Genomic DNA, 16705 nt, shown 5'->3' on the forward strand with positions numbered 1-16705 from the left:
GATTAGGATATCGTCCAGATAGATCACCATGAATTGGTCCATGATATCCCTAAAAATATCGTTAACTAGATGTTGAAATGCCGCGGGAGCGTTACAAAGTCCAAAAGGCATCACTAGGTACTCAAAATGTCCGTAACGACATCGGAACGCGGTCTTCCACTCGTCTCCGGGACGTATACGAAGCAGATTATATGCCCCACGGAGGTCTAATTTGGTGAATATTTTTGCCTGTTGGACCCTCTCCAATAGCTCAGGAATCAACGGTAACGGGTACCGGTTCCGGATGGTTATCTTATTCAGTTCCCGGTAGTCAATACAGGGTCTCAGAGTCCCCTCCTTCTTTTTCACGAAAAAGATGGGTGCCCCTGCGGGTGAGGTAGACGGACGAATAAATCCCTTGGCTAGGCTTTCATCAATATACTCTTTTAGTGCTTCTAGCTCAGGTGCCGCCAACGGGTAGACATGACCAAACGGAATCTCCGCCCCTGGGAGTAAGTCTATGGGGCAATCATACGGTCTATGCGGGGGAAGCCGATCGGCTTTTCTTTTGTCGCATATATCAGCGAAGTCACGGTAAACCGGGGGTAAAACAGGTACCTGTACAGTGCCCTCCGTATTTGGTGTTACTGGAACCGGAACAGTTGGACAAACGGTCGGACCACTCTGCGGTGGGAAGGATATTTCTTTAGTCTCCCAATCGATGACTGGATTTGTAGACCGTAGCCACGGAATACCTAAAATAATCGGAAAATGAGGAGAAGAAATTATCATGAAAACAAGGGTCCCCTGCTGACCTGGCTTCATCACGCATTCGAGCGGTACTGTTTCCCGATCCACTGGTCCAGAGATTAACGGAGATCCGTCTACCGTCTCCATGGTAACCGGTGAGGATCTTTGCTGAGTCCGGATACCGTGTTTCCTGGCAAAGGAAGAGTCCATGAAATTTCCCCCTGCCCCAGAGTCTATCATTGCAGAGGTAGGAATTAGCTGTCCCTCCCAACGGATCTGAATGGGGAGTGAGCAATGGGTATATTTCCCCTCTGAGTCCTTCGGTGAGGTAGACATTACAGTCAAGGGAAATACCGCATCCAAGTGTCCACTTGCCTCAGAGATATCGGACTCTGCGTCCGTGTTGTCACACTCTGCCATGGCTGCCAATACCTTATTTGGGCGATTTGGACGTTTCGGGCAGTCGATCAAGAAATGGTCCGATTGACCGCAATAGAAACACAAACGCTCACGGAGCCGGTGTTCACGACGTTCGTTGGTCTCTCGTTTTTGCAGAGTCCACTTGCATAGGTACGTCCTCGGCCTCCCGTGGCGTCCTGAGAGCGGGTTCTCTGGAAGGAAACGCAATATTGTTTACACGGTTTACAGCTGCCCATTTTTCCTGTCTACGTTCCGTCAAACGGGTATCAATGCGCACACAGTGCTGGAGAAACAGTTCAAAATCCCCTGGAGATTCGGAACGGGCTAACTCGTCCTTGATGGTACCGGACAAACCTTTTCTGAAAACAGACAATAAGGCATTGTTTCCCCAGTCAGTGTCTACCACTAACCTCTTGAACTCAGTGGCGTATTCAACGACAGAACGCTTTCCCTGACGTAAGGAAAGGAGAGCCGATTCAGCGGTAGCACGGCGATTCGGATCATCAAACATTTGCGCCATTGCGTTCAGAAAGTCATCCAGGTGATTCAAACGGATGTCCCGATTCTCTATCATGGGATTAGCCCAAGCCAGTGCTCGTGAGGTTAATAACATGATGATACATAACACCTTTGACCGATCAGAACGGTAATAATCAGAATGTACATCGAAAAACAGTATACATTGGTTAACAAATCCACGGAACTGACTACGATCACCATTGAAACGGAATGGGGGTAACCTAGGCATACCGGCAGCTGATACGGACGTAGTGGGGACGGCTTCCTGAGCCTCCACTCTGACTTGCAAATCCTGTATAGCCGGCCCCAGTACCTGGTGATCATGGCCCAGCTGTGCCTCCACATCTCTAAGTTTATTCTGCACCGCCTCCATCTCCTGCTGCAGGGAGTTAATCATGGAGAAGAGCTGATCTACTCGTGTCTCAGTCATTGCCCCAGCGAAATCCTCTTATGGCCTGAGTATAATGTAATACTTATATATGTTCTGAGGATTTCGATAGCGTAGGGCAATGACAATCAGAGACGAGTTCTTGGTACAAGATGTTTTATAATAGGTAACCACGGTAGATACACAACGGAAAACACAGCAGTACAAATACACAAAATACCTTCCCGAAACGGAGCGAAGGGAATTCCCGGGGCCACGCACCGGACTCCTCCAGGGAGACCACCAGAGCGAACCCCTATACAGGGACTGTCCGGCAATCACCCCGGAAGGCCTAAATGCGCAGCAGCCGGGACACAAGGGGCAAGCGATAAAAGTCCAGGAGTGTCCGTACGGGATGATTGTCCAGAGTGGTTACGAACCAGAGAGAACCGGGCAGAGTGCTGACCGAAGATGGCAGACGGAATCCGGGCACAGCTTTGAGAAACCGGGTAAGGTCCAGAGTCGGTCGGTCGGTAGTCTTTAGGAGGATCCAAAGGCAATCAGGATTAGCAGCAGCAAAGCAGGAGCACACAGCAAGCAGTATACTCAGGCACTGGACTAGGCTTAGAGGCGGCCTTTTAAGCAGCTGGACAGGAAGTAGGGCAACAGAACAGTAACCTCCATGTTAACCGAGGGCAAGCTCATTCAAAAGAGAACTGGAAAACCTGGAAACCTGACAGCCAGTGGAAGTCACGAGAATATGGCACGAGGGTAGCACAGAGGTGCCCACGCACGTGTGCTTTCAACAACCAGGTGAGTCCGGTGGAGACTCGAGGAGCTCACCTGGGACAGGAACACGGCCTGTTGAAGGGGATACTGCCGGAGCAGCAAGGCAGGAACACGGCCTGCAAACGAGGTACTGCCGGAGCAGCAAGGGCCAAGCCCACAAGAGACAGTAATGCCTGAGCAGTGGCGTGGCAGCACGCTGCCAGACATCCAAACATAGAAGGACGGTCGCGCGCCGCCATGATGGCAGGGGGAGCTTTTAAGGAGGTGCAGCTCCACCCGAGGGCGGGCGCGAGGCGGAGATGACGGACTTGACCCAATCAGGGTCCACGACGTCCCAGCCTGGCCAGTCAGGATTCACCACGTCACCAGCCTTGTCATCAAGCCGTGTGACGTCAGTGAGAAAATCAGGACCCACCACGCATTGCACATGCTCACCCTCCTGCCTCTGGGAAATAGAGGCGGGATCCTCGGTCTCACAATGTGCAGAGATAACGGGAATCTCACTGCTTCCCTGAGCAGTAAACCTCTGCACATTGCGCAGCCTCGCAGACCTTCGGGGCCGCTGAGCAGGAGAGTCTGCGGCAGGCCAGGAATGGGAGACAGCTTCACTCCTTGTAACAGGAGAACCACTAGGTGTCACCCTTCTGCTGCCTCTCTGAGAAGGTATCTCCTGCACACTGCGCAGTCTGGCAGACCTTTGGCGCTGCTGAGCAGGAGTGCTCGTGGCAGGCAAGGAATGGGAGACTGCCTCAGTCCTTGCCTCAGGAGAGCCACGAGATGTAACACTGATGCATGTGGTTTGTACCTGATTAAACACGGAAGTCTGAAAGGGGCCTTATTATGTACTGCGGTCTCTCCAGATCCAAGTGTATAAAAAATTTAATATGTAAAAATAAAAAAAATTCTACTCACTTCACCGCTCACCGTTTTGGCCATTCCATTGCTCTCCATCATTTGTCCGGCTTCACCACATATTCAGATTGCCAAAGTTTGCGCTGGCTGTGACTTCTGCCTGTGCTGGGGTCCAGGACGGTTCTGCACATGCAAAGTTACGACACACACCATGACATTTTGCATGATGGTTATCTAAAGATGTGGCAAATATTGGATAATTGATGCAGGGGGATCGGAATAGTTACTATAAGGATTTTTTTTTTCATTCTGAAGGTCTTTGATGGGTCATAAAATGACTACCATTTTGCAGAATACAGATGGATGCGAATTTAAAAAAAACAACGGTTTGGCAAATGCAGATTTTTGTAAGGTTCAAGTAGAATTCAATTCAATTTATTTGCTCATCTCTACTTTTAAAGAATACCAGAAAACAGAAATAAAGTAAAAGCCTTTTTTATTAAAAATGTGATAAATTAGTTTGCAGTCTCTTTAGATATACGGTATAAATTATACACTATATATACAATATATCTCAGACAATGGAATCAGTGAGGAATAGCAATTACAAATCGAAGAAAAACAAAGCCGTGTACTAAAACAATGCAATAAATACAGTGAAAACTACTATAGAGGGTTACAGTGCAGGCAGAATTTCCGATTCTCAATGTATATAACACATGAAACAACCATATGCTGGGTGATGTTGTACACTTCTGATACATTGAGGTGCCCAATAGTTGTTGGAACGTCACAGAGAGGATTGGAAGAAACACAGTCCTTTTTCCTGCTGCAGTAATCTATGGTTTAGCAACATAACTCATGACTCATTCTGTATATTTTTATTACAATACAGAGTTCAGGAAAAAAATAATAGCTAAACTGAGAAGAAATGTTATTTTTGGCAGGGCCTTGCATCACTTTGGTGTATCTAAACATGGCTGAGAAGAAAAAATTTGAGAAGCTGTGCCCTAATGCATGTTATTCTTAATACAATAACTCTGCAAATAGTCTTGATTAAAAATGACCCTACATGCTATGTAGGCCCTAGGTGTTTTTACAGTTTTTCAGGGTATAGCAATAACCCCCTATGTTTAGTCAGATCTCGCTGTTATGTAGTAATACTTTCCTTCGCCCCATCTTCTACTGTCTGTAGATTAGTAATTACACAAAGTGAGATGAAAACATGACACAGAGTTACATAGGTTTTTTTTAATCTGTATTATTTGTACAGTTGCTTTAGTTATTACTTTAAATGTATCTAAGGTTTATATTTCATTTTAAGAGGTTGTCACAAAAAGACAACCTGTACCTAGAGATCAGCGGACCCGTGGAAGTTTGGTTTGGCAGGTTATTATTATTATTATTTATTATTATAGCGCCATCAATTCCATGGCGCTTTACATGTGAAAGGGGTATACATAATAGGGACAAGTACAATAATCATAAACAATACAAGGCACAGACTGGTACAGGAGGATAGAGGTCCCTGCCCGCGAAGGCTCAAAGTCTACAAGGGATAGGTGAGGATACAGTAAGTTAGGCCGGATTTTTTAAAAAGTTCAGTTTGGGAACCGGACATGACCTGAACCCAAATGGAAGTCACTAATTGGGCAGTTCGGGTCTCCCCCAAATGCATTCAGCCATAAACAGAACTCTTCTGGGGGAGGGTGGGTGGGGTTTTTCAATTTTTTTTTTCGGTACACACTAGATCTGATCACGTTGTTGTTACCACCAGTGTGAGCTAATTAAAAATTGCAAGCAGCTCCTACTGGGCCAAGCACCAAGCGTACCCGAACACAGTAATGCTCATATGCGTGGTTTGCATACATAAAGCACCCCAACTCCGAACTCTTTTTTTTTTTTGTAAAGTCTGTGTTCGGTATGAACACTGAACCTTGGGTTCACTCATCTCTACCAGTAACCACATACCCTGCTAAGTCAGAGGTACATTATAGAATGGGAATACCTGATCATTACCCCAATTAGAGCCAGAAAAAAAAGCCGCTTTGTTGGAGCTGCTCCCCTACTACCTTGAGCAGTCCTTAAATTACATAGAAGAACATTAATATGAATGGCCACCATGTCATTTTAAATGGCTAGCTGGGTGAGAGTTTTCCTGGCAAAATGAGAACTGAGGGATATCAATTGATTGCTGCAGCATCTACATTTTGAAAGATAGGACAACACCTTTAAGCAATGTGATTGGAAAATGTAAATTAAATACACGTTTCTAGTTCTACAAAATATCCTGATCATCACAATGTAACATTAAGTGACAATTGTAGTCCCGACTTAAACCTGAGACATGCGTTTTTTTATAAAGTATCCAACCAGCTTCTGAGGTCTTTGTTGATACTCTACAAGGACATCATGAGGACTGCTGATCTGGTCTCCATCCAAACGATTCAAGAGTGTGACACAAACCACCGCAGCTAGAATGACATCACACACTATTAATGCAGGAAAATTAACTGTGGCGAGATATAGCACAATAGGGTCTTATACGATATACAATGTCAAGTAAATGTACTTGAATACACTCACATGACGGAGTTGTAACAGTCACAACACCTGTAACAGCATGGATATTGTGATAGCAGCAGCCCCGGGGGATGCAATGGTGAAGTTAGGGTTTTGAATGCCACGCTATCACAGGGAAGCGATGTTGATTAAATATTCTCTTTATTCATGTGCAGGCGCGTTTCCGAGGTCGCAGCCTCCTTCATCAGGACTACAGAGAAAATAAACAAACTTGTTGATTGTTGACTTTCTCTGTAGTCCTCATGAAGGAGGCTGCGACCTCGGAAATGCCTTGACTTAACCTGCACATGAATAAAGATAAATAATTATCTATCTTCACCATCACACACTATTAGCAATACATAAAGAAATCTGCAGGAGTTTATACACTTCATTCTTTTATTACTATTACAGTCGAACAATAAAGCTGCCAATCCTATACCAATACCTTTTTGCTTCAAAGCCCCACTTTAGCATTTTTTTTTATTTAACCACTGGAGTGTGATCACTAATGTGTGTTCCGTGCTCCGATTATCAGCTGCTTTATCCTGCTTTTCTTGGCGTGGGTCCCACTCTGCCACCTTGTGACTGAGGCTACTGACTGACCAAAAGTCAGAGCTCTCAATGTAAGTCTATTAGATCCTTATTCTGGCTTTCATTGACTTTCATAGACTTACATTGAGAAGTGACCTCTGGCTTTTCCACCAAACAATGGAGGGATCCGGCAGATTGCGATCAGCAGATGGCCAGAGTGGTGCTGTGTCCAGAAGAAGGTGGCAGCTGATGGGTATATTGCTAGGAGCAAGAAACAAGCAATGGTGATTCCACTCCAGCGGTGAAATAAAAAAAAAAATCAAGTGGTGGCTCCTTAGTACTGGAGACTGTTTTCACCTTCCTGACCAGGCCAAATTTTTCAAATCTGACCAGTGTCACTTTACAAGGTTATACTTCTGAAACACTTCAAAGGATCCCTATTGTGAATGTCATCCAAGGGGATGATGGTTTGGAGCTCCCTCTGGTGTTCAGGACTGGGGGTGAAGCTGAGTGTGACTCAACAGGTGTGGGAGTTAATTGGGAGTTTGAGAAACCCAACTGTAGATCAGTCTGGGCTATGTAGTAGAGAAGTGTCTGCTGGCTGGGGCCGGTGATAGATGTTTATCCTCAATCTCTGAATTGGCTTGGAGTTTGTCTTTCCATTTATCCTGTGCTTGTACCATTCCAGATAAGTTGCAAGTTCTTTGCTTTATTGTCTGATCCACACCTAAGAGTGATTACGCTTCTTTTCATTTTGCTTAAAGTCTGTTTTCTTGCAGGAGAGGAATACGCTTTCTGTTTGAGGGTTACCCTCTGCAGGCCCCACTGCAAGATAAGGGAGATTCTCCCTGTTCTATTTGATTATTTGCACTTTTGTATTTCTTGTGGGTTTTTTTAGTATTTTGTTTTTCCCATTATTTACAAGAGTACCTGATATAGTGGGGGAGAGTCCGTGTGGTCTCAGTATTTTTTATTATCAGGAGATTGGTATTTTGTAGGGTTTTTTGCTGACTGCAATCAGTTATCTGTCCCGTCCTGTTCTATTTAGGAAGTCGGGCCTTGCCTTTGCTAATTTATATTTCCTATCTGTGTATTGTGTTTTCTTACATCACCGTTGGCTTTATATGTTGGGGGCTTGCTATTCCTTTGGGGACTACTCTGAGGCAAGATAGGTTTCCTCATTTTTATCTGTGAGGTGTAGTAAGTTTCTCCGGCTGTGACGAGGCGGCTACTTCTAGTGTGGTCTGACAGATAGGGGATTGCGGTCAGCTCAGGTTCCAACTACTCTTGTGTTTTTTGGCTGATGGGATTTTTGTGATCGCCCACGGTGACCAGATCATAACAGTATCACCGGCCACACAAAAATACAGGTACTCAAAAGAAGGGAATTTTTTTTTCTTTATTCTATATATTTTTTCCTCTTATTTTTGGGTTCCGTGGAAGATCTTCTGCTGGTATGGATACTAAACAGTTGGCTGAGCGTGTTGAGCATCTCTCCTCTGAGGTTAAGGCAATATCAGCTTATCTTAGACAGACACCTGTTTTAGAACCTAAAATTCCTGTTCCTGAATTGTTCTCGGGGATAGGCCTAAATTCCTGAACTGTAAAAATAATTGTAAATTATTTTTTGCCTTAAGACCGAAGCCCTCAGGGAGTTCCGTGCAGCAGGTTAGGATTGTCATCTCCTTGTTGCGACCCTCAGGACTGGGCCTTTTCTTTGGCTCCTGATGATCCGATTCTTGCTACTGTGGCTTCCTTTTTCAGACCATGGGATAGTTGTATGATGAACCCAATGTGATTGATCAAGCTGAGAAGGCTTTGTTGGCTTTGATCCAAGGTCAGGATTCTGCTGAATTTTTTGTTAGAAATTCAGAAAGTGGGCGGTTCTTACTAAATGGAATGATGATGCACTTGCGGCACTTTTTCAGAAAGGTCTCGCAGATACAGTGAAGGATGTTATGGTGGGATTTCCTATCCCTTCTGGTCTTGATGCCTCTATTACTTTAGCCATTCAGATTGATACGTTTACACAAGCACAAAACGTTACATGCTGATGTATTGCTTGCAGAACAGTCTTCAGAGCCTATGCAGTGTGATAGGGTCCTCTCTAATGCTGAGCGGCAGGGTTTTAGATGGAAGAACAAGTTGTGTTTCTATTGTGGAGACGCAAAATTCTATTCTATTGTGTCTGCCCTAAATGGGAAAAAAGATTTGCTTGTTTGTTTACTGTGGGAACTGTGCAACCTAAATTTCTTTTGTCCATCTCTTTGATTTGCTCTTTATTCTCATTTTCGGCTATGGTTTGTCTTCATTTAGGGGCTGCCCTGAACTTGATGGATTTTGGGTTTGCTAAGAATTGTGGTTTTCCTATGGTACCTTTGCAAACTTCTATTCCTTTAAGGAGCATTGATGCTACTCCACTAGCTGAAAATAAACCCCAGTTTTGGACTCAGGTAACTATGAAGGTTGCGCCAGTTCATCAGGAGGTTTGTAAATATTTACTATTACACAACTTGCATGACATTTTGGTACTGGGATTCCCTTGGCTGCAGACCAATTCTAGATTTGAAATCCTTGTCTGTGGTTAGTTGGGGTTTCAATGTGTGCATAATGAGATTCTCCCAGTTCTATTTGATTGTTTGCACTTTTGTATTTCTTGTGTTTTTTTTGGTATTTTGTTTCTTCCATTATTTACAAGATTACCTGATATAGTGGAGGAGAGTCTGTGTGGTCTCAGTGTATTTTATTATCAGGAGATTGGTATTTTTTAGGGTTTTTTGCTGCCCGCAATCAGTTATCTGTCCTGTCCTGTTCTATCTAGGAAGTCAGGCATTGCCTTTGCTAATCTATATTTCCTATCTGTGTATTGTATTTTCTTACATCACCGTTGGCTTTATATGTTGGGGGCTTGCTATTCCTTTGGGGACTACTCTGAGGCAAGATAGGTTTCCTCATGTCTATCTGTGAGGTGTAGTTAGTTTCTCCGGCTGTGACGAGGCGTCTAGGTGTGTTTAGGAACGCTCGACGGCTACTTCTAGTGTGGCCTGACAGGGGATTGGGGTCAGCTCGGGTTTCAATTACTCTTGTGTTTTTCGGCTGATTTTTGTGATCGCCCACGGTGACCAGATGATAAGAGATCCTGGTGATTGTGGGACTGTTTTTTTTCCTGACATATTGAACTTTTTGTTAGTAGTAAAATATAGGTCGATATTTGTCGTGTTTATTTGTGAAAATATTTTAATTTTGGCAAAAAAAATTTAATTTCACAATTTTTAAACTTTTAGTTTGTATATCCTTAAACCAGTTAGTCATGCTGTACAAAATAATCAATAACATTTCCCATATGTCTACTTTACATTTGTGATTTGCAAACGTCACTTTATTTTGTTAGAATGTTAGAAGAGTTAGACGTTTAGCAGCAATTTGTGATTTTTTTTCAAGAAATGTATAAAACTTATTTGTTTTGGGACCTATTAAGATTTAAATGGACTTTGAGGGGCATATAACTGGGAAGCTCTCCAAAAGTGATACCATTTTAAAAAATTCACCAATCAAGTACTTCAAAACTGCTGTCAGAAAAATGTTTAACCCTCCAGGTGCAAAAGAGTAATTAATTCAAAGTGGAAGAAAGAAAATGTAATTTTTACTCTAAAATGTTGCTTTATCCCCAATTTTTTAACTATTACCAGGGACTGCATGACAAAATGGATAACACAATTTCTCACCCAGTTTCTTCTAAGTGCGCTGATACCCCACATATCAAAAAGTTCTGTTTGGACAAATTGTCGGGTTCAGAAAGGAAGTTACACTATTTGAATTTTAAAACACAAATTTGGCTGAAACAAATTGAGAGCACAATGTCACATTTGCAGGGTCCCTATTTTGCCTAAACAGCATAACCCCCCCACAAGTGACCCTTATTTTGGAAACTACATCCCTCAAGTATTTTATCCAGAGGTATAGAGAACACAGGTACTTCACAGAGGTTGCTAACATTAGGTTATTTTAAACATGTGTAGCTCCAAATTTTTCATTTTTGGAAGAGGTAACATGATAAAAGGACCTCACAGTTTGTTACCCACTTTCTTCTGAGAGCAGCGATACCCTACAAGTAGTAAAAAATTCTACAACGGCCGGGCTTATAGAAGGAGCAATATTTGACTTTTGGAACACAAATTTGGCTGAAATAGGTCACATTTCCATGTCCCCCGAAGTACTAAAACATCAGAAACCCCCAGAAGTGACCCCATTTTAGAAACTAGGCAAATTAAGGAATTCATGTAGGGGTGTGGAGCAATCTTAACCCATAGGGGCTTCACCAAACTTCAAATTTGCAATTTTCACAATGAATAATAGGAAAAAATGGACCCCATGATTTGTTACACAATTTCTCCCTAACACAGTGATACCCCATACATGGTGAAAAACTAATCTTTGTCCACGTGGCAAAACTCAGAAAACAAAACAGCGCTTTTCAATTTTTAGAATGCAAAATTGGACACAGTGTTGCATTTGCAGAGCTCCTGAGGAGCAAAAAAGCAGAAGCACCCAAATATTACCCTATTTGCAAACTAAACCCCAAAATGAAATTATCTATTAGTATAGTGAACATTTTTAACCCACATGCTACACAGAATTGTATAAGAAAGGGCCATGAAAATGAACAATTTTTTTTCTGCTAAAATTTTAATTTAGCCTAAAAATTATAATTCTTTCAAGTGGTAATAAGACAAAATGTACAAGAAAATGTTAAATTCATATTTTTCCAAACGTGCCAGTAGCCCATATATGGTTTAATTCTACTGTTTAAGCATATGGCAAGAATCAGATGGCAAGGAGAGATACTTGGTTTTTAGAATGTAGATTACGTTATAGATTGTGGGCTCCATTAACCGAGCCACTGAGGTGCCAGATTAGCAGAAATACCCACAAGGGAGCACATATTGGGAACAGGGTGTAGGGAGTATTTTGAACCCACCGGTGTCTCACAGAATTTTATATCATTGGTATAATCTAAGCAAATCTAAGAAGACAAAAGCTCCTACTTAACCTCATAACGACGGCCGTACGACTTAAAGCGGCGGCAAAACAGGGTACTTATTCTGTTCTGGCCCGAAAAAAGCCTGTAGCGCCCCCCCAGCGACCGAAAATCTCGGGGGTTTCAGCTACCGGGGGTAGCTGAGACCCCCCAGATTATGAATCGGGGTGTTTTTTTTGGACCCCGATAATGTGATGGCCGGTATACACCGTATACCGACGGTCACATAAAAAAAAAAGAAATGGCCGGTAAAACTGATTTCTTTTTCATCTGACATGATCAAACATGTCAGATGAGAAAGAAATATAAACCCCCAGTGCCCCCAAGGCCCCCGGTACCGAAGAGTCCCCCCCCCCTCTGGAACAGTCAAAATGGCGCCGAAGCGCACAGAAAACTGCCGCCGCCGCCGACTCTGCATTCATTTCCCTCCGATCTGAAATGATCAAACATTTCAGATCACAGGGAAATGTCCTCCCCCTGACCCCTCCTCCGGTACACGGGAGCTGTCTGGTCCCCCGGAGCACCCTCCGGTTCTCCAGAGCCGCCCCCCTTCCCCCCTCCGGAGCGTGCAAGATAGCGGCGCGCAGCGCACAGTACCGCGCGGCCGTATTCATCCTGCTCTTTCTGCCGCATGTGACACGTCACATGCGACAGAAAGGTGTCCCCAGGTCCCGCCAGGTCTCCCGCCGTCCCCCCGCGTCCGCCTCCGGTCTTCCCAGTTACCTGGCTGCTGCTCCGTCCCCGCGATCACGCCGCCTCCTTCTTGAAAGCTGGCGGCGCATGCGCAGACAGCAGCTGTCAGCTGGATCCCTGCAAGCAGGGACGCTGACCTCGCTGCTGCACATGATGCTGCACTGTGGACCGGGGGAGAGTGAGTGCAGTAATCTGCAGCCACACTCCTCACATGGAGAGCCTGCTGTTCTAAAAAATGGGGGGTACATTCTGTGAGTGTGCCCCTCATATTCTGGAATGAGGTTACTGCAGGTCACTCTGCCCTAGGTTGGACCGGGGCAGTGTGAGTGCAGTATTCTCAGATTACTGCACCCACACTGCTCATTGAGAGCTTGCTCTTCCAGAAAATGGGGGATACGTTCCCTGAACATGCCCCCCATATTCTAGAAGGTCCAGAGTCGGCGTGGGACCTCCAAAATGGATTACAGCGACCGGAATTTGTTTATGTTCAATAAATTGGTGAAAGAGGAATGTTTCGGGGAGTGTTTTTTCAAATAAATTTTTTTTGTCTTTATTTTTTTCTATTACTGACTGGGTTAGTGATGTCGGGTATCTGTTCAGATGCCGTGACATCACTAACCCCAGGGCTTGATGCCAGGTGACATTACAGCTGGTATCAACCCCGTATATTACCCCGTTTGCCACTGCACCAGGGCGCGGGATGAGCTGGGGCGAAGCGCCAGGATTGGCGCATCTAATGGATGCGCCACTGCTGGGGCGGCTGCGGCCTGCTATTTTTAGGCTGGGAAGAGTCCAATAACCATGGCTCTTCCCACCCTGAGAATACCAGACCCCAGCTGTCCGCTTCACCTTGGCTGGTGATCTAATTTGGGGGAGACCCCACGTTTTGGTTTTTTTTTAAAAAAAAAACGCCTGGGGAGCCCTCCAAATTGATCACCAGCCAAGGTGAAGCTGTCAGCTGTGGTTTGCAGGCTACAGCTGTCTGGTTTACCCTAGCTGGCTATCAAAAATAGGGGGGACCCCACGTCGTTTATTTTAATTATTAATTTTTTGGGGGGCTAAATACAAGGCTAGGCATCCGTTAGTGCCACATGAAAGGCACTAACTAAAGTGCGCCAGCTTAGAATATGCAGGGGGTGGGACGTTATATATGTTTGACATCTATCCATTCATCCATTGTAGCATTTTAGGCTGTGCGCCCACAATTGGGGTTTGCAACGTTTTGGGCGCAGAGTGTTTTCCCTGCGTCTATAATGCTGCGTTGTGCAGTAGAAGCACAGTGGAAGGATTTTTAGAAATCCCGTGCCCACTGTGCTTTTCTTCTCCGCAGCATACACTGACCTGTGGTGCAGCTTCCCGAGCCTCAGCATGTCAATTTATGCTGCGGAGATGAGTGTTCTCTGCAGGTAGCATAGAGCTCCACAGCGGCCTGAACCCAAATCGTGGGCATGGGCAGCTGCGTTCTCCCGTGGACAACACTCACATCTCTGCAGGAAGGCTGACACTGTATACTAGACGCCGTGTCGCTGAATCATGGCCACATAGCCTAAAAGTGAGACATTTGTTGCTACAGCAACATTTTTGTGAAGTACCTGTGGATTCAAAATGCTTACTATACTCCTGAATAAAATCCAGTTTCCAAAATGGGGTCACTTGTGGGGGGTTTCTGCTGTATAGGTACCCAAGGGGCCCTGCAAATGTGACATGGTGCCCGCAATTTATTTCAACTTTTCCAGAATTCAAATAGTGCTCCTTCCATTCCAAGCCCTCCCATTTATCCAAACAGAGGTTTTTGGCCACATTTGGGGTATCCCTGTGCTCATAAGACATTGGATAACAACCTGATGGGTCCATGGTTTGTTGTTGCCTCTTGAAAAAGTAAGAAATTTGATGCTGAAGCAACATTTTTGTGAAAAAAATTAAAATTTTCAATATGGCAACCTAAGCTTATCAAATTCTGTGAAGTACTGTTGGATTCAAACTGCTCAATATACACCTAGATAAAAGCCTTGAGGTGTGTTGTTTACAGAATGGGGTCATTTGTGGGGGACCTCCACTGTTTAGGCACCTCAGGGGCTCTCCAAATGAAACATGGCGTCCGCTATTGACTCCAGCCAATTTTGCAGTCAAATGGCACTCCTTCCCTTCCGAACCCTGCCATGCACCCAAACAGTTGATTTCCACCACATATAAGGTATCGCCAAACTCAGGAGAAATTGCACAATAAATTTGATGCTGAATTTTTTCCTTTTACTCTTGTAAGAAAAAAAAAGCTACCTGATTGAAATAACAATTTTGTGGTAAAAATGTATTTTTTTATTTTCACAGCTCAACATTCTAAACTTCTGTGAAGCACCTGAGGGTTCAGGGTACTCACCAAACATCTAGATAAATTCCTTCAGGGGTCTATTTTCCAAAATGGGGCCACATGTTGGGGAGCTTCACTGTATAGGCACCTCAGGGGCTCTCCAAATGCAACATGGCGTCCGCTATTGATTCCAGACAATTTTGCAGTCAAATGGCACTCCTTCCCTTCCGAGCCCTGCCATGCGCCCAAACAGTTGATTTCCACCACATATAAGGTATCGCCAAACTCAGGAGAAATTGCACAATAAATTTGATGCTGAATTTTTCCTTTTACTCTTGTAAAAAAAAAAAAAAGCTACCTGGTTGAAATAACAATTTTGTGGTAAAATTTTGTGTGGGGTTTCTGCTGTTTAGGTACCTTAGGGGACCTCCAAATGCGACATGGTGCCCGCAATCTTTTTCAGCCAAATTTCCTTTCCAAAATTCAAATATTGTTCCTTCCGTTCCAAGCCCTCCCATTTGTCCAAACAAGGGTTTCAGACCACATGTGAGCTATCACCGCGCTCATAAAAAAGTGGGTAACAAACCTTGAGGTCAAATTTTTGGAATTACCTCTTGAAAAAGTGAAAAAATTGATGCTAAAGCAACATTTTTGAGAAAATTATTAAAATTTTCAATATGACAACGTAACGTTAACAAAATCTGTGAAGTACCTGTGGATCCAAAATGCTCACTATACCCCTAGATAGAAGCCTTGAGGGGTCTAGTTTCCAAAATGGTGTCACTTGTGAGGGGTTTCTTCTGTTTAGGTACCTTAGCGGACCTGTAAATGCAACATGGTGCCCGCAATCTATTTCAGCCAAACTTGCTTTACAAAATTCAAATATTGCTCCTTCTGTTCTGAGCCCTCCCATTTGTCCAAACAGAGGTTTCTGACCACATGAGGGGTATCGGTGCGTTCATAAGAAAGTGGGGAACAAGTTTTGGGGTCCATTTTGTTGTGTTATTTCTTCTAAAAGTGAATAAATTTGGGTTAGAGCAACATTTTTAGGTAAAATTTAATTTTTGCTTTTTTTCATTCCACATTGCTTTTGTTCATGTGAAGCACCTGAAGAGTTAATAAACTTCTTGAATGTGGTTTTGAGTACTTTGGGGGGTGCAGTTTTTAGAATGGTGTCACTTTTGGGTATTTTCTGTCACCTAGGCCCCTCAAAGTCACTTCAAATGTGATGTGGTCCCTTAAAAAATGGTTTTGGAAATTTTGATGTAAAAATGAGAAATCGCTGATAAACTTTGAACTCGTCCTAACTTCCTAACAAAAAAAAATTTTGTTTCTAAAATTGTGCTTATGTAAAGTAGACAAGTGGGAAATGTTATTTATTAACTATTTTGTGTCACAGAAATCTCTGGTTTAACGGTATAAAAATTCAAAAGTAGAAAATTGCTAAATTTTCTAAATTTTTGCCAACTTTTTTCATAAATAAACGCAAAAAATATTGTCCTAAATTTGGTACTAACATGAAGTCCAATATGTGATGAAAAAACAGTCTCAGAATCACCAGGATCCGTTGAAGCATTCCAGAGTTATAACCTCATGAAGTGACACTGGTCAGAATTGCAAAATTTGGTCCGGTCATTAAGGTGAAAATTAGCTCCGTCACTAAGGGGTTAAAGAATACACTAAAGTAGTGAATAATAAAAAACTTCCAATACACCAAAATATCAGAGATGTTACAATACAACGATTGAAATCAAGACACCCACCCATCCGAACTGCAATCACCTTGCATGAACAAGACTTCAATTTAGAGGAGAAATGGCGAGAACTTAGGGTCAGTGTAGTAGACGGTGATCCCCAAATGTTCCCTAATTTACAAAACCCTCCACCAGGCTTC

At 43.6% G+C, this 16705-nt stretch overlaps 1 protein-coding gene across 4 annotated transcripts in view; it reads right to left on the reverse strand.

Moving 5' to 3' along the window:
• Window positions 1-4155: 4155 nt before the first annotated feature.
• Window positions 4156-16705, reverse strand: part of UPP1 (uridine phosphorylase 1) — a 178422-nt gene continuing 165872 nt past the window's right edge. For all 4 annotated transcript variants that reach the window (XM_075316557.1, XM_075316560.1, XM_075316558.1 and 1 more), the window contains one exon: window positions 4156-6150. In XM_075316557.1, coding sequence (XP_075172672.1) covers window positions 6011-6150 — 140 coding nt within the window. In that variant the 3' untranslated portion in view covers window positions 4156-6010. The remainder of the gene's footprint in view (window positions 6151-16705) is intronic.

The sequence above is a fragment of the Anomaloglossus baeobatrachus genome, chromosome 6 (assembly GCF_048569485.1).
Source record: "Anomaloglossus baeobatrachus isolate aAnoBae1 chromosome 6, aAnoBae1.hap1, whole genome shotgun sequence".
Classification (NCBI taxonomy): domain Eukaryota; kingdom Metazoa; phylum Chordata; class Amphibia; order Anura; family Aromobatidae; genus Anomaloglossus; species Anomaloglossus baeobatrachus.